At 33.5% G+C, this 18,583-nt stretch overlaps 2 protein-coding genes across 5 annotated transcripts; both read left to right on the top strand.

Moving 5' to 3' along the window:
* The first annotated feature begins 4,552 nt into the window (after positions 1-4,552).
* On the top strand, positions 4,553-7,903 carry LOC109812454 (Pentatricopeptide repeat (PPR) superfamily protein). Its single transcript, XM_020376423.3, has 2 exons — positions 4,553-4,708; positions 5,081-7,903. Exons 1-2 carry the CDS (start codon positions 4,703-4,705, stop codon positions 7,724-7,726), a joined length of 2,652 nt encoding a protein of 883 aa, XP_020232012.1. The 5' UTR covers positions 4,553-4,702; the 3' UTR covers positions 7,727-7,903.
* Positions 7,904-12,956: 5,053 nt separating this feature from the next.
* LOC109812442 (protein NUCLEAR FUSION DEFECTIVE 4) lies at positions 12,957-17,833 on the top strand. 4 transcript variants are annotated; one of them, XR_014434529.1, is made up of 3 exons: positions 12,957-13,565; positions 13,767-17,186; positions 17,441-17,833. XR_014434529.1 is itself a non-coding variant. In XM_020376405.3 (3 exons), the coding sequence occupies exons 1-2, from the start codon at positions 13,071-13,073 to the stop codon at positions 14,946-14,948; spliced, it is 1,677 nt and encodes a 558-aa protein (XP_020231994.1). In that variant the 5' UTR covers positions 12,958-13,070; the 3' UTR covers positions 14,949-14,981; positions 17,441-17,833. The 4 variants fall into 4 exon arrangements, 2 of the variants coding, with proteins under 2 accessions (XP_082932824.1, XP_020231994.1); XR_014434530.1 differs by having other exon boundaries at positions 13,767-17,200; XM_020376405.3 differs by having other exon boundaries at positions 12,958-13,565; positions 13,767-14,981.
* The last annotated feature ends 750 nt before the right edge of the window (positions 17,834-18,583 follow it).

Raw genomic sequence — 18,583 nt, 5'->3', positions numbered from 1 at the left:
AATCACTTCTTAACGTTTTGGATTTATCTTATATTTATCTTTTTTTTTTAATATATCACATCAACTAATTTTTTTGCACTTATTTAATTTTTTCTTTTGCTTTTATTTATAATATGTTGAAGAAAAAATAAGAGAGACAAAGATATATGCAACGCAAATATGAAAAAGTAATCTAAAAACAATCAAGACTAACTCAATATTTTATATTTAATTTTCTGTTCCAAACTATATTTTAAAATTTTATATATAATTACAGTTTTTATAATTAAATTTTATATATTAAATACAATCATTTATCTTATACGAGAGTTGTAACGACCCGTCATAGTCATCACACTACGAACAACCTTACACGTTACTGAAATATATATATTAAAAGAGTATAATAAAATAATTTTACAACACAAGTTGCTAATCAAGCAACCAATAACAACTAATTATATACAATAAAATAAGCTACCATAAGGTAGCCTACAAAAAAATCTATCTCCAGGCACCTCCTATAGCCTCTAGTAGCTATCTCCAGTCTATCCCTGCCCTGCTCCCATACAACGTATGATCATCGCAGTCCAAACCACATGGAAACATGCAAGGGTAAGCTAGAGATAATAAACAACTTATAATAATTTAATCTGCAACATAACAACTATAAAATCATCTTCGCATTCGACACGTGAGACAAACAACATATATACTATACATCTTAACATCATTTCAACTTACAACATAACAACACTATCATCATCCTCAACAAGGTCAACATACAACAAAATCACAACTTAACAACACAACAACGAATATACAACTCATATCAACAACAAATCAACTCATCAACAACTTATGCGTCGTCACGCATTTCGACTCGGAAATCTCCTACAACATGGTAAGTAGTCTAAGTGGCTAGGTCCTACCGAACCGACAACACAGCAAATTGGATATCAATCCACAACACGATAATGGTTTCTCAGACCTTGCCACTTAAACAAGAAAGTATAGTACTCGGTTAGGAACTAAGTTCCCGACTTTGTACTTTACTCAAATTGGCCACTTGTAATCGGTATAGGTCGACCTGACCCCTATACCGTGGTCACTTTATAATCGGTATAGTTCAACCTTGCCCCTATACCGTGGTCGCTTTATAATCGGTATAGCTCGACCTTGCCCCTATACCGTGGTCGCTTTATAATCGATATAGCTCGACCTTGCCCCTATACGGGATCAACTAAGTCCTAGAGGAGAACAACACAACGACCACTCTAAGGGACAACTTCCCAAGGAGGGTTTTCAACAAATTGGGCTCTTAGAGTACCACAACTATCTCAATCCACACAATGGGATGAGCAACTTCGAAAACATCTCCCCTAGTCCTAGTGATCAACAACTTATCATCACAGCTTAATCAGCTTACAACTCAACAACACAACTTTACAGCAATAGGCATCTTAACAACTTTACAACAATATGCATCTTAACAACTTTACAGCAATAAGCAACTTAACAACTTTACAACAATAAGCAACTTAACAACTTTACAACAATAAGCAACTTAACAATTTTACAACAATAAACAACTATAGTCATCAATCTCAACTTTTAACAACTTTAAGCAACATAGAAACTTTTCAACTTTATACTCAACATGCATCTCTTCATTTCACTTCTACTCATCATACATCTGTAATTATACTTCTTATTCAATTATACAACTATCCAACTTTAATAATTTTAACAACATGCAAACAACTTAATTAAACAACTATAGTAATTACAATATCAACTTAATACAACTTAACAACTTTATAAACAACTTTAACAATATACAACATATTTAAAATTCATCTATCATGTCAACTTACACAATATAAATAGCATAAATCAACTTAAGCACCCAACAACTCAACTATTTCAACAAAAGAACATCATGCATAAAACTTCCCTAACTCTCATGAAATTAAACAACCTACATTCTAGCTTCCCTCACCTGAAGATTGGCTCAGAATAGCCAAGAAGCAGAATTCCCTTTCCGAAGCTCAACCCGGAACTTCAATCCACCCAAAGCAAGCTTCTTAGTCCAGAGTCATTCTCTCTAAAACTTCTCTCTAAAAACCTCCTATTCTCCTCAACCACCCAACTCTATTTATAGAAGTTCAGGAGTGGCCAGAACGGTCTGTTCCGAATCTGGAACAGCCTATTCTGCACCCCTTCACCAAGTACAAAATTTACATGCAGAATGACCCATTTTGAAATCAGAACAGCTTGTTCTGGGACTCATCCAAAACGTCTCGTTCTCCATCCGGAACGGCCCGTACTCCCTCCGGAACGGCCCGTTCTCAACTACATTTTATAGGTTAATTCAATAGTTTGGAACGACCCGTTCCAGTTTGGGAACGGCCTGTTCTAGGCTACTGAATCACCTAACCTACTACGTTACAAGAGTATTTTTAACAACTTTTATTAAATTAGAGAATTTTTAAGAATTTTTAGTTTTTTATTTAATTTAATTTTTATTTATCATAATTATTTATGAGTTAAATTTTATTATTTTTAAAATAAATCATCAATAAACAAAAATAATATTAAGTTACAATATAAATTATTTATTATAAATCCAAAATATAATGTATATATTATTGTAAAAAATATATAATTTATATATTTAAAATATCTATTTATAAAATTTTTAAATAAAATATATATATATTCAAATAAAATATTTATTTATATATAATAATTTATATATTTTAATTATAATTAATAAATATTTAATATTTGTATTAGATACGTTAGAATATTAGTTATACTTTGATGTGTAAATTAGTTTCATGACAACTAAGGTAGGAAAGTGCTTATATAATTTGTCATGGACCAGTCAATAATAACTATTAAATTTATTAATTAAATATTAAAGTAGTGATTTATTACTTATAACATATATTAAAATATTTATTTTGATGAGATGAGGTACACGTTTTATAATCTTATTAAATTTATTTTAAAGAGACTGATGATTAGTTTTAATTTTATATGAGGTCATGTCATGATCTAAATTAAATTTTGTAATAAATATTTATTATTACAAATTTTAATTATATAAACAATTAAAAACACATGTTCCTTCACTAATTTGAAAGACTAATTAAAAGCTACGTATACATTGTGTTGATCACGCGTGAACGTGGGCCGCAAGGCTATACACGCGTCAATTGAAAAGAAAAAAAAAATAAAAAGGACTGTGTCAATTGAATTCGACTGCTTTATTGGCCCAATTTTGAATAGTATAATTAACATATATTAAAAGTTTTTGTAACTTATAAATCTCATTCTTTTGTAAATAAAATAATAAAGGCTAAATTAGCCTTTTCTCACTTATTTTATTTAATTTTTATTATTAAAATATTTATTTAGTCTCTTAATTTTTAAAATAATGTTACATGCTATTTAATTTAAATTATCAATGTCAATTTTTTTTTACACTTTTCATAAACCAACCTTAAAATAGGGTTAAATTTATTTAAACTTTAGTCTAATCTATTTAATAAAAAATAAAATTTAAACTTTTAAAAAAATTTATTTATTTAAAATATTTTAAAAAAATTATTAAACCAAAGGCCAATTTATTTATTCATATAATATAATAAAAAGTAATATATATATAATTAAATAAATAAATTTAAAATAAAAAAAATCAATATTTATATATATATATTAATATGATTAAATATTTATGTTTCCTATTCATACGAAATTAAAAATAAAAATTCTAACATTTATATCTTCATGATTGATTATTTAAAGTATTTTAATAGAATATAGAATATTTAAAAAATGTTTTTTTATAAGATTATTTTCTTTCATCATAACTTCTACGTAAGTGTATGTTATGTATAAATTGTTTCTCTTACATTAATTTTTTATTTTTCTTTAAAATCTAAAATTTAATAATAATAGAATGAATTATTTATTTATCACATAAATTAAAAAAACTCGCATGCATATATTAAAATAAAATTTGTCGTCTCACTTAAATTTAACTTACTATAATATATTTAAAATTATTAATTTAAAATAAATGTTTAAATAAGTTAATAAATCTAATTTAACTTCTAAAATAATATATAATAAATAATAAACTAAATTTAAACTTTAATTTTATAAAACAAACTCGTTAATTACATTATTTAGTCCTTAAATATCTTTAAAATTTTCATTTAGATTTTTAAACTAATTTTTTAATCAAATCCTTCTACTTTATATATATATATATTTATAATTAATTCCTATGGTTAAAAAATTCATTTCTAATCTGGAAATTACATAAATTTTTTTTGTAAAATTTTATGAATGCTAGACAAATTGATGATCTAAAAGATTAAATTATAAAAAAAAAAAAAAATTAGGGACTAAAATACAGTTTTTTCATTTACAGACTTAATTGAAAAATCATAAAAATTTAGGAGATTAAATAATTATTAAACCTATCATATAAAATAAAAAAAAAAAAAATCTGAAAGCGGGTAGGTTGCAATGGGGGTCGGGTCGGGTTGAAGCGGTGGGGCGCGTGAGATGAGGGCAGGCCTCATTGATTCTCTTACATTAGCTTCTGCCCCAAGTTGCTTGGAAAAGTCTTACCTTCAAACATACGAGCCGCCACCCCCTTCTCTCTCACCTTCTCTTCTCAACCCTTCTATGCTTCCTCTCCACCATGCAGGTACCCCTTCTCGATTCTTCTTCACCTCCCATTCCCCCTTCCACATGCTTTCGCTTTTATTTTAATCATTCTTCTTGCTGCTTCTGCTTATCCACTTATCGAATTTCTCTATTTTAATTATGCCACCTCCTTTAATATACCCTTTCCTAATCATTCTAACAATTTGCAAAATTAGAGATTGTAAACCGCTTCATGTTTGCTATTGTGCTACTTCTTGTTATTAACCTAAAATTATGTAGTAAAAATGTTGGCTTCTAAGTTTTGAGTTGGAATGGTGCCTGCATTTGCCTAAAATTATGTCATGTGCTGAAAAGGTTCATAGAGATTTGGCCTCTTGGTCATGAGTCATGACCTGTTGGGTTTTATTTGCAGAATATGTTACGAGCCAAGCAGATCAGTAGTACCCTTTCAAGCAACGCTAGGAGCTTTTTCCTTAGTGGTTCAAGGTGTAATGCAGGAGATGGCAATTCATGCACTTGTCCCGAGGATGAAACGTGTGTGTCAAGGGGACAGCAAAGGAAAAATGAAGATTTGCTTGTTCAGAAGTCGCCCTCCTTAGTGTCCAAAACCTCGTCTCAGGTTGTGGGAACACTGGTTTCAGGAACCCTGGCAAATGGGCCGGCTTCTCACACGGCGGCGGCTGGGAGTGTTGATCAGTCTGGTTGTGTACAGAAAATTCAGTCTACTTCATATGCACCGAGTAAATCGGACTCTGTAACATATGCTTGTGTTGTTGATGGTGTTCAGGATCATGTTGCACACTCGTCTTCACTTAATGCTGACCAGTTTTATCGGGCCGGTATTGCAGCTGTCAATTTTCTTTCTGATATAGTTAATTATAAGTTTCCTTTATCAGATGGCATGGGAATACTAAACTACTCTAAAAATTATATGGTTGATCCTGCCAGAACTCTACCCAACATTAGATCTTCCAATGTGCAGCAAATTAGGAAGGAGAACTTTACTGCTGTTCATCCCAAACCGCCTGTTTCTGCTCAGCAAGGGCCATCAAACCATCCAAATAATCATGGTGGTGCAAAGGGAAAAGGTGATAGATCAAATTTAGCTAAAGGCTTCAAGCATGTTGCTTCTTCGGGGAGAGAGAAATCAGGGGCAGCTCCAAATATTCCTTTAAATAATTATGATCGCAAAGCCTTGCCACAGAGAACAAGAACTCATGGAAGCCGCTTTGTGACAAATTTTGGTTCCAATGTGCAAACTTCAAATCCTCAGATGTTGGGGTCATTCAAGGAAAGTTTCAATAAACACCCAAGGGATGTGAGTATGCCAGCAAGAATTGGTCCAACGAACAGGCATTTTTCTAATTCAGGGCATGTTGTGGAAGTTGTCAAAGATATACTACAACGGTTAAAATGGGGTCCTGCTACAGAGGAGGCTCTCTATAACCTGAATTTTTCAATTGATGCTTATCAAGCTAACCAGATTCTAAAGCAACTTCAAGACCATTCAGTCGCAGTAAGCTTCTTTTACTGGCTAAAGCGTCAACCGGGCTTCTGGCATGATGGGCATACTTACACCACCATGGTTGGTATCCTGGGCCGTGCCAGAGAGTTTGGTGCTATAAACAAATTGCTGGAGCAGATGGTCAAGGATGGATGCCGCCCTAATGTTGTTACATACAATCGTCTAATTCACAGCTATGGCCGTGCAAACTACCTAAAGCAAGCACTGGACGTGTTCAATCAAATGCAGGAGATGGGATGTGAGCCTGATCGTGTTACTTACTGCACACTCATTGATATCCATGCAAAAGCTGGATTTCTTGATGTGGCTATGTCTATGTATGAAAGAATGCAAGAAGTTGGCCTTTCTCCTGACACATTTACATACAGTGTCATGATCAACTGCCTTGGGAAATCTGGTAATTTAGCTGCTGCCCATAGACTATTTTGTGAGATGGTTGATCACGGTTGTGTCCCTAATATTGTCACGTACAATATCTTGATTGCTTTGCAAGCTAAAGCAAGAAACTATCAGACGGCATTGAAACTATACCGTGACATGCAGAATGCAGGATTTAAACCTGACAAAGTTACTTATAGCATTGTAATGGAGGTGCTTGGCCACTGTGGGTATCTTGAAGAAGCAGAAGCAGTTTTCTTTGAGATGAAACAGAACAATTGGGTTCCTGATGAGCCTGTTTATGGTCTTCTGGTAGACCTGTGGGGAAAGGCTGGTAATGCTGAGAAGGCTTGGGAATGGTATGAGGCAATGCTTAGAGCAGGTTTGCTTCCAAATGTACCAACTTGCAATTCGCTTCTCAGTGCATTCCTCAGGGTGCACCGATTGCCAGAAGCATATAATCTTCTCCAAAACATGGTGACTCTTGGCTTAAACCCCTCTTTGCAGACTTACACTTTGCTTCTCAGTTGTTGTACGGAGGCACAATCACCATATGACATGGGATTTTGTCGTGAGCTTATGGCAGTCACGGGTCATCCAGCACATGCATTTTTACTGTCCATGCCAGCAGCAGGACCTGATGGTCAAAATGTGCGGGATCATGTGAGCAAATTCTTAGACCTTATGCATTCTGAGGATAGAGAGGGCAAAAGAGGGCTTGTAGATGCAGTGGTGGATTTTCTTCACAAAGCTGGGCTCAAGGAGGAGGCCGGTTCAGTTTGGGAGGTGGCTGCACAAAAGAATGTGTACCCTGATGCTGTCAAGGAGAAAAGCTCTTGTTATTGGCTTATAAATCTTCATGTCATGTCTGATGGAACTGCTGTAACAGCATTGTCTAGGACACTTGCTTTGTTTCGAAGAAAGATGCTGGCATCTGGGGTTGGCCCTAACCGGATTGATATCATCACTGGATGGGGTCGGAGGAGTAGGGTGACAGGTTCTTCTCTCGTGAGACAGGCAGTGCATGAACTGCTGCATGTATTCAGTTTCCCATTTTTCACAGAAAATGGCAATTCAGGTTGCTTTGTGGGATGTGGGGAGCCTCTTAGTCAATGGTTGCTCCACTCTTATGTGGAACGAATGCATTTACTGTAGTTGGTAATTGTAGAAGAATCATTTCCCCTTCAGCTTAGACACAATTTTGCTGCGGGAAATGAATTCGGAGTGGGATTTTTATGCACAGTACTGACATTGTTTGTAAATTTAGTTGGTCAGTGTGCAGTTATCTTTAAATTTTTGTTTAAGGAACGGTAAACCGAATGCTTGTTGGTAGTCTTTGCTCTCTTATTGTTCGATCTGTTTTTTACCGCTCGCCAAATATAGGAAAACACGGAATACAGACACACACATAAGAAGCAAGTAATGCATTTATAGCTTTATAAAGTTTTAATTTGGCAACAAAAACAAGGAATATAACGACAATGAGAAGAGCATAGTGACATCATAAAGTGAATGCGAAACACTAAACCTTAATGCTGACATAGGTAGAGAAGAAAGGACATTGATCGTAGCTGCAAATGATTGTAATGATACCATGATGCAGCTGTCTGGAAATGCAAGCTGATACGGATGACTGGTTCAAACTTCTTGTCATGGAATACAAGATAGATGGATGCTACCCTAAACTACTTATAATTATAATTGGAACATGATACACCCAGTATTATTAAAATTAAACTACTTATAATTATAATTGGTATATGCTACACCCAGTATTATTAAAATTGGCAGGGACCAAGTTCGCCTTCACGGGGATTGAACCAGCGTAATAGGCTAGTGAAGATCAATATGACCTCAGGACCAATACAGGCCTTTGTATAAATGTATAAGTTGATGACCAACTTAACTTTGATAACATTTAATACACCAATTTTTGTATGATCATTAAATTTATCTAATTCTTATAATAATATAATATATCTTCACTATTAGGCTTTTTTTTCTTCTTCTTTTGCTTTTTTTTTTTTTTTTTTTTTTTTGTTTTACGGTGAAATCAACATTGCAATTTTACAAAATTGAATGAATAAAATTACAAAATTAAATATTGAAATACTAAAAATTATAGATTAAGTATTATAGAGATATAAAATATAATTTAACTTATTATTCATTTTTCATTTTTCAGAGACCATTTCATTATTCATATGTAAAAGGTAATTTATGATAATAATAAAGGTGATATATATATTACCTTTCAAGTATCATAAATTCTTAACTACTTTATTTTAATTATATTCTCCCATTTTTTATTCAATCTCTCGTGTTATTCTTATTTTATTATATTTATAATTTACAATAAAAGGTAGTTTTAAAATTATCTAATATTATATTCTCCTTTTTTGGTCGGTTGACAATAACTTCAATCCTATTATAATTGGCAACTCTTGACATTGCAATATAAAGTTAGTCACGAGAGAAAACAGAAATATGAAGATAAACACCAACATTTTTAAACAATTAGTCTTGATTGGTCTACATTGAAATTTGAATGAGATCTTATTAGTATTAATGACAATTTAGAAATATACACTTTCATTCCAACATTACTTCATGATATAACTTCTGCTTTAGGATAAATTTTCCATTTTTGTAATGATCAATCAAGTACCATTGCAAAAATCAGTTGATTGATTTATGTTTCTAAGTAACATAACAAATACTTCAACTTTAAGTTTGAAGATATGATTTGTTAATCCAAAAGCATCACTGATAACCAAACATTTTGAAATTTGAATATCTTCTAACCCATCAAAATATCAACTAACATATGACAGAATATCAACACTTAAATACTCGTTCTCATTTCTCGATGCTAATACTATCGTATCTTGAAAAAGTTTTGGATTATTGAATTTTTCCATGTAAGATGGATATGTTGAGTTTACAATGGATGCAATGGAGTTACCTTTGCTTTCTAAAAGCAAATCATGAGGAATCTATAAATCGATATCCACATCATTTGTTTCACCATATGTCCCATCACCTACTCCCAAAACAAAATAAGAAAAAATCTTTGGTATCCTTGACATCTAGAGTAGAAGTATCCACTAATAATCTCATATTGGTAAGTTAATTAATCACTTCACATAAATCTCACAAGTATGATGAATTAATTGTGACATTAACTACTTCTTATTGAGATAAATTTGCTATTACAAGAAGTATTTACATGAAATCTCCACTAAAAACAACAACTTTTCCATTGAATGAAATATATAAACTTGAAGAAATAGAGAATCGGAGAATATCTATTAAGGTTCTATCAACAACTTCAAAAATTATTTGGAGTCTCACGATTAGTAAAATAATTTTTTTTTTGGAATGAATAAATTTAAATTAAAAAATTAACTAATAATAGAATTAAAGTTTTTTTTTTAATTTATTATTTTCAAAATAATATATAAATATGTGTGTGTTAATCTTAATAAGATTAAAAAAATTAAAATATTAATATACTATGATAAAAATGAAATATTTATAATCATATTTATAATGTAATGAAAAAATGATGCAATATATATAAATTTATAATGTTTCCAATTAAATAATTTAAATTTATAATTGATTATAATTACTTAATACACGTGACATATCTTGATTTTTGTGAATGACTTTAATATGTCAATTATTAAAAATTTTTTTAGAACGAGTGCAACAATTAATATAAAAAAATCAATGTGTGGCTTAATTTTTGTAAATAAACATTCAATTTGGTATATTCAAGAATTTTTTTATAATATGTAAATAATTAATATGGAAAAAGTGAAGTTTTAGAATGTGTGAGCAATAATTATGGTAAAATGAGTAAACAATAAATATAGAAAAATGAATATGTCGATATTTTTTTTTGAGATTGAATAATAAAACAGAATCAGAAACTATCTTAAATTTAGTATTATTTGGATAAGATACAATATATCAAATCTTCCATTTTCCTTTTAAAAAAATACGATAGAAAAATACTAAAATAGATTAGCGATGATAGTGGATAGGGTCTTATAGTACATATCTCTATGCTCATGTTCTTGTATCCAATCTCGTATCGTGCAAGTAGCAATTTTAATTCCCATATCCACATTTGTAACCTGTATTTTATTTATATATAAAGTAAATAAATCAATAAAGAGATACTATTTTAAATAAGCAAACATAATATTAATTTGTCAGGCCTTTAACATTACAAAAATCTAATATAACAATTCTTATAAATAAAGAATACAAAACATTCAATTCTTGTAAACGAATTTTAAAAAAAATTTAACATAATAAAATATATAATTAAACTTCCGATATCATGATCATGTATTAACAATATTCTCCAAGACTTCTTACATAATTCAATAATACCAATATAAATTACATAACAAGAAAATGAATGATTAGAAAATTTAAATTAATAATTAAAACCAACAATAAAAAATAAAATAATTTTTATTTAATGAACAAAGTTTAATTACTTATTACCTTATTGTTTGTGTTTCAACTAACCTTGTGTACACATAAATGTCTCTAAAGTATATTTATGGAGCCTAGTTGAAGATTAAAAAATCTGCCTCCTGTACTAAATACAAATGTTAATATAATTTAAATAAATAAAATTATTATTAAATAATTATATTAATATATGTATAGAATTGTGGGGTGGGGCGGGTTGGATACCATGGAATTCGTATCCACATGCATACTTATTAAAATTTACTTGTCTGCCCTGTACCCATCTCCATATAAGTGGATATTTACCCGCTTTGCATGTAAGTATTTTTGTGAATGTCTATAAGTTTATGTCTATTTTGCCATCTCTAAAATAGATGTCATTTCTTTTGTACCAAAGAAAGACATTCACGGATCTAATTGTTATGAGATCCATGGAGTACTATGTCCATATTTCAATACAATAATGAGCATTAAACAATATCTCTGTTAATCAATAACAATATTTTCACGCAATTATTAAAATATATCTCTAAAATATCATATAACATTATCTCAAAATCTAGAAATAAGATTATATATGTACTATCTTGTATCATTTTACATCAATCTCATTCTTAATTAACTAAACTCCCTTCTGATATGTTTTATTCAACGAGTTTTCCTTAATTTAATGATGAAGTAAAAAATATATATAATTTTTAAGAGATTATAAAAACAATTTTAAAAGTTATTAGAACGAGTGTATCTACCATTCTTCCTAAAACATGTGTATAAAAGAAACATTGCTCTTCCAATATTACAGTTTACACTTTACAAACAAACTTTACTCACGTTACTTTCAACTTATGCTATGCGCAGCAGGCCCCAACATTGAACCCTGCACGACGTTTTTGCTTAATTCATCATCATCTTTGACCTTCAACAGTTGGGGTTTGGGGCCCTCTCATTCACTGTTTCTGCGGATCAGGCACTGCCACGTGTAATCCTCACATGCTGCCAAGTGGCGAGTAGAAATAATTGCTTCGATTCAACTTGCAAACAACACTGACCACATGTTCTCGCCATTTCTTGCCAATTCATTTCTATGGCCATGACTTGCCATTTCATTCTTTCACTCCTCAACTAATTATCGTATTCAGCAGCTTGCATGTGCACTGGGTCTTCTAACACTCAACCCTTAAATCTTACACTCAACCAACTGAAAATAGACGAGTTAGATTAATTTACTTTGTCATTCTAAAATTAAAATACACAAGCGTCGATTAATTTTAATTAAAAGATTTTGTAATTAAAAGAATTAATTACAAGTACATCTATATCTATTATAAAAAAAACAATGTTCTTATCGGAAATTGGCCGGAGGGACGATTTGCTGGGTAAGATTAGTGATTGTTAGGTACGTCGGCTGTTCTGAAGTGGAGCGATACTTGCAAAAAAGAGTTCGATGCTAAAATTAGTTTTTGATTGTAAGAGTGTCTCATATATATAGTGTACATATCTTGATGTGGAATTAGGGTTTCTTCTTTGACGAGGATAAGATTGATCTGGGTCTGAGATTGGCCGTTGCCCAATAAACATTAAGTCTTTACCTTAGTTGATGTCTTGTAACACTTATCTGATGTTGAGCGGTACTTAGCATCGAGCTTGAGCTCAGTGTTCAGCACGGATAGTATAAACATATTTTAGTAAATCTCTTTAATATAAAAAACAAAAATTATATTTTTTATAATTTTTAATATTTATTTATATATAATTATTAGAGACAAGAAATATTTAATTATTGTAAGTTAATATAATATTATTATTTAAAAAAAGTAGAATAATAAAATTAGAGTCTGATGTGACTCTTAACAATTTTGTTCCTATCTAATTCCAAATTTCCAAATATGTTGGTACCTACGTTTATGGCGGTCCACTTGGGGTCAGGGTCCCACTCCATTTCCTTTCTCGGTTGATTGGTGTCAACAAAATCAAACCAAATCCGGAGAAGAGGCGAAGACGAACGATGGGGTGGGTGGCGAATCGGTGGACCGGCGTCGCCGCCGCCATATGGATCCAGTGGAGCTGCGGCGCATCCTACACCTTCAGCATCTACTCCTCTGTGCTCAAGTCCACGCAGGGCTACGACCAATCCACCCTCGACACCGTCTCCGTCTTCAAGGACATCGGCGCCAACTTCGGCGTCCTCTCCGGCCTCCTCTACTCCGCCGTCACCCCCTACACGCGCCGCCACGACGTCCCCGGCTCCCCCTCCAAGTCCAAATGGACCTCTCTCGCCGGGCCCTGGGTCGTCCTCGCCGCTGGCGCCATCCAGTGCTTCGCGGGCTTCATCTTCATCTGGGCCGCCGTCGTGGGCCTCATAAGCCCGCCGCCCGTGCCCGTCATGTGCTTCTTCGCCTGGCTCGCCTCTAACGGCCAGACCTTCTTGAACACCACCAATGTCGTTACCGGCTTGCGCAATTTCCCCGAGTATAGCGGCACCATCATTGGTATCATGAAGGTAGCACAATACAGAAACAGGGTTAAATCAATATATGACATGCTCGCACGTGCAACCATGCTGGCTAATTTTTTATTTTTATTTTTTCCTAACCGTGTTTGCATGATTATCTGTGATTGATGATTTGATGAAAGTGTGGAAAGCTTTTACTGGCTGTGCATTCTAATTAAATTATGATTGAATTGGGAATTTGTTGTTCAGGGTTTTCTTGGACTGAGTGGAGCTATCTTGATCCAAATCTACCATACGTTTTTTGATGGGGACCCAGCAACGTACCTTTTGATGCTTGCTTTGTTGCCTCCGTTCATCTGTTTGTTGCTTATGTTCTTGCTGAGGATTTATGAAGTGCATGGCAGTGATTACAAGAAGCATTTGGATGGTTTTTCTGTGGTTACTGTAATTATAGTTGCCTATCTCATGTTCATAATAGTTTTACAGAACGTGGTTAGTTTTCCTTATTGGGGACGGATGTTTGCATTTGTAATCCTTATGGTTCTGTTAGCATCGCCTTTTGGAATTGCTTTCAAGGCCCATTGGGAGGAGTCACGAAAGTTTGCACAATCCTACACCATTGAGAGGGGTTCTTCTACAAATAAGGGTACTAGTTCGTCCAATTATTCTCCGCCCGTGGATGAAGTGGAATACCATGAGCTTCCTAGTGATGAGGGGCAAGTACAAGTGACTTCAGATGATGTTTTGCCCCGTGAGGAAGAGAAGAACATCTTGCAAGCTATGTGCACGGTTGATTTTTGGATGTTGTTTGTGACCATGATATCAGGGTTGGGCTCTGGGCTTGCAACAATTAATAATATGAGCCAAATAGGACAATCCCTTGGTTATAGTACCATTGAGATTAATAATATGGTGTCACTGTGGAGCATGTGGAACTTCCTTGGTCGTTTTGGAGGTGGTCATGTATCGGATTATATCATGCACAGAAAAGGTTGGCCGAGGCCTCTGTTGATGGCTGCAACTTTGGGGATAATGGTTCTTGGCCATTTAACTATAGCTTCTGGTTTCCGTGGAACTTTGTATGTGGGTCCTGTCCTGGTGGGCATCTGCTATGGTGCACATTGGTCCTTGATGCCCACAATCACTTCTGAGATATTTGGTGTAAAGCATATGGGTACCATTTTCAACACTGTTGCTGCAGCAAGTCCACTTGGATCTTATATACTTTCCGTGAGAGTTGTTGGATATATTTATGACAAGCAAGCGGACAAAGCCGATAATTCATGCTTTGGCAACGACTGTTTCATGTTGTCATTTTTTATCCTGGCAGGGGTGGCTTTTATTGCATTTTTGGTTGGTTTGGCACTATACTTCCGGACCCGAAGGTTCTATAAGCTAGTTGTGATTAGAAGATTAAAACATTATGCATGATGAAGATTGTCTTTGCCCACATTTCAACACAAGGTAAAGGCTGAGGAAACCAGTCTTGTTTTCTCTGTTCTGTTTGGCATAAATTTATTCAATGCAATTTTCTAGAGGTCATCTAAGAGTATGATTTGAATTATGTATTTTATTTTTTTATAAATGTACACAACATTAAAAATAATAAATTATTCCATTATTCAGTTATTATCACCAACTCACCATTGTGTTTGATTATGAGCATAGACTCCTACTTCTCAGAATGCATTTTTTTCCTTCTCAATTGATTGTTGATAGACCTTTGACTTGTATATAAGAGAAGGTTGGTAAGTGCCGGACCAAGGGAAATTATACGTGATTATAAGAGGAGAAATACAGATGGTGCTCGGAGTAAGGAGGAAACAGTAGTGTGAGAGTGTAATTAAATGTACACATGTCAGATATTGGAGAGGAGAACTGGGCAATGATGGGAAAGTAAAAGAAACATGAATAAGGAAAGGGTGGGAAATAGTGAGTGAAGGGGCATAACAGAATTTTTGAGTGAATTGGTAGCGTAGGACAGGCAGAGCAGACTCTTTATATAACATATAATTATAGTTATATCAGTTCCGATCGTTATCTCTTATTTCTGTTTTGTTTTTTTTTTGTTTTTTTTTTGTTTTTTTGCATTTCTTTTATTCTAGTTTATACATTTTCCATATGTTGAGCAGTATCTTTCTCTTGTAAATGAGATTTCCCCCTTGAGTTCTATTATATTTTCAATATTAATACCAGTACCTATCAAGTTAGTATAAAAGTTCCCGATCCCAAGGAGCCTTTGGATGTTGGAGGGAAGCTTGACAGCTATTGAGCAGTATCTTTCTCTTGCAAATGAGATTTCCCCCTTGAGTTCTATTATATTTTCAATATTAATACCAGTACCTATCAAGTTAGTATCAAAGTTCCCGATCCCAAGGAGCCTTTGGATGTTGGAGGGGAGTTCGATAGCTATCAAAGTTCACGAAGTTGTACAATGCTAACTGTCAAGCCAGCTCGGTCAGCAACCTACAGGTGACTGACTGTTCGCTTGGCTTGCTCAGTTGTACGGTACACAGCCCTTCAGGCTCAAAAACAGGAATGCTAAAAGCTTATGCACTCGGCCTGCTCAATCGGATGTTGAGCTGAGACAGTACACAGTCCTCTAGGCTCCAAGAGCCTGTACACTCGGCTTGCTCGGTCAAAAGTTGAGTTGTACGGTACATGATTAAATTTGGAATTCTGCTAATGGAGAACATTGAGAGGGGAGATGAAAGTGGTAGTGGAGGTGGGGATCTGTGTGGGGCAGATCAAAACACCTGAGAATAGATTGTGGGTCAAGGTTATGTCTCAAGGAGCAACACCCCATCATGGGGGATGTGGAGTTGTTCAGTTCTGGTTAAACAGAAGTATTGAGCTCTGGTCACTTGCTTAGGCCAACAAACGTGAGAAGCATAGGAATGAGTCACCCGAAACAGGTGGTATCAATAGACAGTGCTAAGGTGGTAGGGTTGGTGGCATGAAGGCCAATGGCTTAAAAAGCAGTGCTGATGGTCGCTGAGAGAGAGGAGATCAAAGTAGTGTGATGGGTGTTGAAAGTTCGCATCTTTGGCCTTTTGGAGCACAAAATAGAGAAGGGAAGCACTCTATGAAGCAAAGACTCCAACACGAACATTGGATATGACATGGACATGGCTAATGTCCAAAGTGTAAGACAAGGAACACAACACATATATATGGATAGATAGATAGATATATAAGATTTACAATTTTTCTTAAAAGTTAAAACAACTAATAATTCTTTTGAAAATGAATCTCACATAGGATATAAAAGATGTTATGAGCCTTATGATATTTATAAATAAGTTAATTTTTATTTTATTTTTTATAATAAGCGTGTAAGGTAAGTGTTTAGTTAAGAAAAAATGTTAATTCATTCTCTTAGTCCGTGTCTACATCGTGTTGGAAAGATATTTAAGTTGTGTTAGAAAATTGTTTAAACAAAAAAAATAAATTTAAATGTGACGCAATGGAGAAGTGTCAATTATGTGTCAAGGCGTGTTTCACAGGTATCATATCCCTAAACGTGTCAAACGTGCTAACATAGCGTTTCATAAATGTGTCTTTGCTGGGGGGGGGGACAAATCATTTCACCCTGATGTGCAATTCCTTGAGGGAGAAGATGGATTATATAGTTGGATACTTCCTGGATCTTGAAGGCAGATGGGGCAGGTGAACCTACCCGTGTTAGTAGATCATTTTGCTGTCTTGCTACTCTTATCACAATTTGAATGAGATTCTGCTCTGACCCTTTTATTGTAATTATTATTTGTTATCATTCACTTCTGGATATGTTATGTGCTTGTTAGCGTTAGATATTTCTTGCTTCCTTGATTATAGATCAATCTAGCTAAAGCATCAATCACTCTGAATGTTAAGAACTTGTCCAATTAAAATCAATCGAAGAGGTTTTCTTGTGGTTGCAGCATGCTACTAGTCTGTACGTGGTGAAGTTTTTTAGCAGTGGAATGTAACAAGGAGGCACAATTCCATGATAAGCATTCCTTACAATTTATGGTTGATAAACTTGGGAAGGTTGTCAGACAGAAGAGGAAATCTCAAAGTACAAGCTTTGCATATTTAAACATTCCTTGAAATTTATGTATCACAAAGAAACCAGTATTGGTTTTTTAGGTTTGTATTTGTATCCTTGAGCAAGCTAGTTTGTAAGTGGTTGTTATTTTTTTATTTGTTTATAAGTCATGCATCATGATGATTAGTTTGCTCTGTATTTCATATATTCTTTTGCTGCAAACTTAAGAGGAATATACTCTGAAAAATCGCAAATTGTGACAGTAAATGGCAAAATAATTAAATAACGAGGTATCTCTATTGATTTATACCTTCTCATTAGGTTGACACTCGACACCATTGTCCTCGGAGAATGAGAGGTCTGCCTTAAAATTAAAATGCTGCTGGTTACAACCGTCGGCAATCCCATTAAACCTGCTGTTCTGAAGTTTGTGAAGCAGTATTTAGCATATGCAGCATGCATCTAATTATTATAGGATTTTGATCAAATAATTTGAAAAATAAAATGTTCTTACACCAATACTTTGTTTGTTTGTTTTTTTTTTCTTTTACACCACATTATCATTATCAAATAGCTTGGCTGAGATTACCATTCTTTCTCTATGATTCCTCATCTTACATGACAACTCGTGTACAGCAGTTATTTGCAACTATCATTTTGTTAGGAAATAATGGGGAAAAAAAAATACAATCTAGGCTGTGTAGATTAAAATTCTCGAAAAGCACAAAGGATAAAAATTAAGATAAAATAAATTATTTTTTCTCATAAATTTAAAATTAGCTGGTTAAGTCTCTTTATTCTTACTAGTTAGGATTTGGGATCGATTGAATCCAGTTTTTCTCATGTTTTATATCCTTTTATGTGGATTTATGTTAGAGACGAAATAAGTTATCTGTAATTTCGATAGAAATCTTCAAAGAGATTAGTAATTGACTTTGACTTTACATAAGATCGTGTCTTGCTCTAATCTAAACTTTTTGTAAAAAAAAAAAAGTTCATACAAAAAATAAAATAAACTTTTAAGGAGGTTAAATAA

The sequence above is a fragment of the Cajanus cajan genome, chromosome 6 (genome assembly GCF_000230855.2).
Source record: "Cajanus cajan strain Asha chromosome 6, NIPB_CcT2T_4, whole genome shotgun sequence".
Classification (NCBI taxonomy): domain Eukaryota; kingdom Viridiplantae; phylum Streptophyta; class Magnoliopsida; order Fabales; family Fabaceae; genus Cajanus; species Cajanus cajan.
Note: the sequence above shows the minus strand (reverse complement) of the source record. Positions and strands in the feature narration are given on the sequence as shown.